We start from the raw sequence: 6,113 nt of genomic DNA on the forward strand, positions 1-6,113 counted from the left end.
AAAAAAAGGCGCCAAACCCCCAAAACAACAACTCTGTATGGCAAAAAGACCATAACAAAAAAAATTATAAACCACGAACTACAAACTGGGAAAACCATTCGAAATACACAGCCAAAGGTTTCACTCCTTGCACGTCAAACGAAACAAGAGCCTATAGAAAGAGACGGGCAAAGAGGAATGTAAGTTGCGGAAAAGCTGCAGGATCTAAGTAAAACGAGGAGCTGCGCTCAAAAAGAGAGAAACGTGCTTAACCCGTGAGGTGTCTGGCAGTTGCGTTTCAGTGCCCGCTGCAGCCGGGGCTCAGAGTGAGCCGGGGGCACAGGGCTGGCCCGTGGGGATGTTCAATCGCCTCTCGGGCTTGGCGAGGAACAAACGGTTTGCTGCCGTGTGGGCACCGCCGGGGATGCCTATGTGGGTAGAGCCTCCGTGCAGGGCAGCTGGGCAACATTCCGCTAACGGCAATTCTGCCTGGAGGTCTTTACCGCTTCAAATCCACTTGCACGTGGGTGAGAACGGCGCAAGGATACTCACGGAGCAGCGTCTGGGCAAGTTTCGACACCAGGATAGCAATTCAAAAGAATGAGGCCGCTTGGCGTGTGGGGATGGGTTGGTCTCCAAGACAGAGTAAACGGAAAAGGCCAGGAGCAGCGCTGCGTAGAGCACGCTGCCGTTCTGTTTGTTTGTTTCTAAAGGAACCTACAGCCCATGCCTGTGTACACAGAGAAGTCCCTGCAGGGTGGATGAGAAGCCGCCAAGGGGGCTGCCTCTGAGGAGCAGAATGAAAGGCGCGGGGAGGCGCTGCGCCCTGAGGCTTTGATGGTTCCGCATGTGGGACCACGTGTAGGAAGAGCCTATTCAACAAACGAAAAGGAGGAGGTTCGCTTCGAGCGCTCTGACCAGTGGCCATTTCTCATGGATTCTAGTGGCACAGGCCTTCGTTCCCTGCACATCCCACACAGCTCTTGGGGCTGAGGAGGGCCAGCCTCCTGCAGCCCTCCGCAGGCCACTCCGAGCCCGAGGAGGCCATACCCAGGTTGAGACAAGCCAGTGTGTTGGTACACTTCCACTCCTTCTCGTGTGTGGCCACTTTGACGTCATCCATGACGAGAGGCACCCAGCCACCAAACACGTACATTCTGGGACGAGGGAGGGAAGAGTAGGAGACGATTGTAGAGGAGGTGCCAAACTAGAGGCCACCTCTTCCATCCAGAAAGTTCTAAACACGCTTGGTCCTCTAGCTCTCCCCAGGACGCATGAAGCTCTTGACGTGGCTCCTGCTTGGTGGCTCAGCCCTCACAAGAACTGTGTCACCTCCACATGGAACCACTGTTCATAGCTCATCTCGGTCCCCATCATTCTTATATTCGCTTTGGGACCTTGGTATTGACAGACACCCAGCTGCTTACAGGCAGAGGATCTAGAACAGTCTGTGCCCCTCTACCCTGAGTCTGTCTTCTCTCGGTCCCCCGGGGTCGTAATGGAAAGACAGGGCTGCTGAATGCCAGCCTAGCCAGAAAGAGGCCTCCTCAGGATTGCTGGAACAAAACTGAGAGCCCTTTGGGGCGGGGCGGGCAGGGAAGGGCTAGGAAGAGAGACGCAAGGGCGGGCTACTCACTTGTTGCCTATGGTCGTGGCCGAGTGGAGACTTCGTGGAAGAGGCGCCACCCCGCTGAGGCTGGGCTTGTTCCACGTGAGAGTCTCTGCAGAGAGAGGGAGAAGGGAGGGTCACTCATATGCCACACACATGCCCTCTGACCCAGAGGAAGTTCCCTGGCCTTGGGAAGGCTCTGGAATGGTGGGTGCCAACCCGATCCAAGAATTCCAGGCCTGGCCTCCCTACAGCCCATGGGAGGCCCCTGAATCAGGCGCTGGCATTTCCCAAGCCCTGTTCGCCACCCTGGCAAGTGGCGTCTCTTCGAATGTTTACTGAGCACCTGCTGTGGGCCAGCCCCGCTCTCAGGGTTGCAGCTGGGGCGGGGGGGCGTATGACGTGTCACCTCCTACTCTCCAGAAAACGCATCTGCCTGCACACCACCTGCACTGTCTACAGACCGAGTGTCAGGACGCCCCATGCTGCTGGGAATTTCGCTCACAAGAAACTGTTTGAGTGTTCACGCCGATCTCGCTACGGGATAAAACCACCCTGCAGAGATCTGTCGTCAGCCTCCTTCTCCCCTCGGCCTTCTTCAGGTCAAAAACCCACACTTCTTTCTACCGCTCCTGATGCTCCACCTGGGTACCGGCCCAAGGAGCCCCCCGAGGGCTCGTGAGCTCTCAACATTCCATCTGATGACAACAGACTGGTGTGCGCGACTCCTGGTACGGTCTGACCACTGACGACTTGATAGGGACTAACGCTATCTAATCTAGACAATTCTGTTCCCCAAAAGCCTTAACGTCTCCCCTCATTCTCCTCTAAGCTGGCAGACCCACTCAGCCTTGTTCTTTCTTAAAAGCAACGCCACAAGCTCAGGGCAAAGATGACGGCCCCAGACAGGGTCCTGCCCCAACCGTGCCACAAGGAGCCAAGCAGACCCTCCCTCTCCCTGTGAGCCCCACACCGTCGTCCCACGCTGGCCACTCAGCAGGCTAGCTTTGCTCTGAGACTGAGAAGCCACCCACATCTTACCAATATCCAGGGTCCAGAGGTCCCCCAGCCGGCAGCCACTCATCCCTCCGTAGATCACCAGCTTGGATTTCTTGTTGTCCTTCTCAGTGTAGACCACGGCGGTATGTGACTCCCGGGGTGGGGGCAGGACGCCATAAGTGATGGGGATGTCCCAGGCTACCACTCCGGAGCCTGGCCGCAGTTCCAGGATATATAAGTCATTTAGGTACCTGGAGAAGAAAGGTCGGTTACGGCAAGTCCCGACTCTGCGTGCCGCAGGCCTCACCCGCTTCTATGGGTGAACAGCAGATTCCCTGAGAGACAAAGGGAGCTGAGGTCACACGAATGAGTTCTTCTACCCTCGCCCTCAAGGACTGGCTGCCAAAAGCTCCCGAGGATGAGCGTGGGTCCAAGAGGAGCGGCAGGACCAGGGCGCGCAGGGCCGCCTGCACGTGAGGCTGGGCACCGCACTAGGGCCTCCGGCTGAGACGACCTCCAGACTTTAGAGAGGCTCTCGACCACCGGCCTTGGAAAACGAAAATGCCCCCCACTACCCCTGCAGGCAGAGGAGGCTGGGAAGGAAAGCGCCAGCCCCAAGCTGGGTCTGAGGAGAAGGGACCAGCCCTCCTCCCCTGATGCCTCCTCGCAGTTAGAGACCTCCAAGCCGGAAAGCTCTTTATGGGGCACCTAGTGCCCCTCTCTCCTTTCACAAAGGGACTCGGCATGGCGGGGCTGGCTGGCGCGTGGGATTCCACATGAAGAGGACAAAGCCTCACCTCGGAATGTTGTTCTTGGGGTCCTCGCTATCGTTGGCCAGACCCCCAAACAGGTAGCATTTGTTGCCCACAAGGGAGAAGCTGTGCCCGAGCCGAGGACATGGAGGGGGCCCGTTTTTGGGTGTCTTTGCTTTGAGTCTCTTCCACTCCCACCGGCTTGCCTGCGAAATCAAGACTCGGTGATTGAATCAGGGATGAGCCGGCCTTTGGGGCCCCGGCCATTTATCGTGTAAGGAGGAGCTGGCCAGGCCGAGGTAGGTGTCTGACTGCAGTGAGAAGGTCCCGGGCGGCGCGGGGCCTGGACAGCCCCTTGAGCAGGCCCCTTCGCCTCCTCACACTCTTGCGTCACCCGCCCCGCACCCCAGCCATGCCTCCAGGGGCCGTTACCTGGAGCTCGTAGAGGTCGTTGCTGTATTTCCCATACTCTACCATTCCACCAAACACCAGCAGGCGAGTCCCGTCGCACACGAAGCCATAGGCTGCACACCCAGGGGGTATGTCCCCTCTCACGGCTGGGATGAACCATTGGTTGGTCGCTGGGGAAACAAGAGGAAGCAGAAGTCAGAACTAGGGAGCTCCTAGAACCACAGTCCCCACTCTTCTTATTTCCCAAACCCACCAGCCCTCAAAACGCAGTCCAAGAAAAAAGGGGCCGAGACAGCGCCCCTATTTCCAAGGATACAAGACTTTCTCTTTCAGCATCCAAATGGCAGCCCCCTATCCCAGCCATCCTCCAAACCCCGTGACCTCAGAGACCACCTCAAAACAACCTGCGATCACCCTGCTTCTTTCTCATCAAGGTCATCTTAATAAGCTGGAAGTCACTAAGATAACTCATCAGCTTCTGGGAATGTGGCCACCAACTTCCTTCCCCTAATGCTGGGTGGGTCATCGGAAAGAAACTTGTAACACCCAAAATACTCTCTCCGTGGCCCCATGCTCCTCCTCCTGAGGGCCCGCAGCTGCATCTTTAAGTGGCTGAAAGATCGACTGGTACTGGCTGGTGCCGTCCCTCCCTGAAGGTGCTGGGCACATGACGGAGGCCAATCAAGGCGGCCTGGCCTGCTGGTTGAGGAGGGAGGGCAGGACACACAAGAACAATCTCTGCTGGCGTCTCCTAGGTGATGGTCCACATCGCCCCTCCTCCATGTCACGCCCACACCCCTCCAGAACATTCTCAAAAGCCAGAGGTGGCAGCAGTAGCGTGAGCTTCTGTGGCAGCCTCACAATCTCTGCCAGCCACAGAAGCTTCCACAAAGCCCATCACCTCTAGTCGGGATGGGGAAGCCACCAAGGATGAGGGTGAATCAGAAGCCAGGCAGCAAGCCTCGTGGCCTGGGCTTGGGAGATGCCCCTGACCTGCCCTCACTTCCGCATCCTTGTGTTCAACTCTCCCGACACCCAAGGTGTGAGAGCTTCTAAAAGCCTCAAACCGGGGGCCAGATGCCTAGATCGCTTTTGGTCAAACGTGGCCGAGCAAGGGGACTGGGATTTGGGCACAAATGGAGCACCCCTTGGGGTCTGACTGGGGGGGGGGCGGGTTAGGCTAGTCCCATGGGGAAGAATTTGGGAGACCCCCAGCTCCTGGCCTGACCTTTGCCCACGCATGCACTCGGTCACTGACACAGCCCCTCCCTGCACGCTGGGTAACCCAAGTTCTATGTTATCACCCCCAAGACCCAACATGCACCTTGCCCAAAAGGCCTGGACTCATCTAAAAGCACAAGTGCACCTCTCAAGACAGTTACAGCCTTTCCTGTCACGCTCCGCTACCCAATTCTACAGGTTGGTTTGGGAGAGGCTATCGGTCCCCTCTGTGGTTTGTTCAGCAGAGTCACAGGGACTTCAGAATGCCCAGCACCAATCCTCCTCTCCCCTCCTCTGCCATTTTCCTAGTAGAGGTGCAATGCTGTACTGCTTGCTACGCGCATGCGCCCAGACCCCAGGTCCCGGCTCGCTGCCTCGCGTTCATTCCCACTGCGAACACACACCAGGAAAAGCAGCGGTTTGCCATGCCGAGGCAAATCGCCTGCACAAACGGTCCCTGAAACAGGTCTCATCCAAGTGAGCAGGATAAGAGCTGACAGAAACCTCCAAGACGGTCTCAGCCAACGTCCCTCGATCGACAAAGGAACAGAACCTGGGAGGGGAAGTGACTGACTTGAGGTCACAGAGCAAAACAAACACGGAGAGATAAGAACCTTGTCACTGACTTAAAGTGATCACGAGGTGCTCACCTCGGGGCTCCAAGCACAGGGAGCCATCTGCCGAACTCCCTCACCTGGGCACCCCCGTGGCTGGCCACCCATAGCTAGAGGGCCGTTATGGGACCACCAGTCAGTGCGGGGACAAAGCTACCTGGCAAATGGGATCGACCCACAGCTTTCCCATCACGCTCTGATCACTGACTCAGCCGCCAGGCTACAAGTAACCTGGGACATCCCAAGAGCTCACGATCACCAGCCTATTCTATAGCACCCAAGGGGTGGTGAACTCATTCTGGAACACTCCAGGCAGGTCGGGGGCCCTCCACCACCCCATCAAGAGCAGTCTGCCCCATCAAGTGCAGTTTGTGGCGTGAAGTTGCAAACAGCCTCTCTTCATTTCACCCGGTCTCAGTTCTGCCCCCGAGATGGCACAAGCAACCATCTCTTAAATATGACAGCTGCTCGGAGTTGCCCCTTAATCATATTATCTTTGGGTCATCTAGCCGGCGGTGGGGGGGGGGG

General features: G+C 57.3%; 1 protein-coding gene across 1 annotated transcript in view; it reads right to left on the reverse strand.

Moving 5' to 3' along the window:
- The window catches only part of HCFC1 (host cell factor C1), a 25,310-nt gene that overhangs the window by 13,802 nt on the left and 5,395 nt on the right, over nucleotides 1–6,113 (reverse strand). The window contains exons 2-6 of the mRNA XM_006915295.3: nucleotides 3,772–3,920; nucleotides 3,385–3,545; nucleotides 2,630–2,838; nucleotides 1,616–1,700; nucleotides 1,030–1,136 (exon numbers count right to left, since the gene is read on the reverse strand). Of these exons, the coding sequence (XP_006915357.1) occupies nucleotides 1,030–1,136; nucleotides 1,616–1,700; nucleotides 2,630–2,838; nucleotides 3,385–3,545; nucleotides 3,772–3,920 (711 nt within the window). The remainder of the gene's footprint in view (nucleotides 1–1,029; nucleotides 1,137–1,615; nucleotides 1,701–2,629; nucleotides 2,839–3,384; nucleotides 3,546–3,771; nucleotides 3,921–6,113) is intronic.

The sequence above is a fragment of the Pteropus alecto genome, unplaced genomic scaffold, assembly GCF_000325575.1.
Source record: "Pteropus alecto unplaced genomic scaffold, ASM32557v1 scaffold396, whole genome shotgun sequence".
Classification (NCBI taxonomy): Eukaryota; Metazoa; Chordata; class Mammalia; order Chiroptera; family Pteropodidae; genus Pteropus; species Pteropus alecto.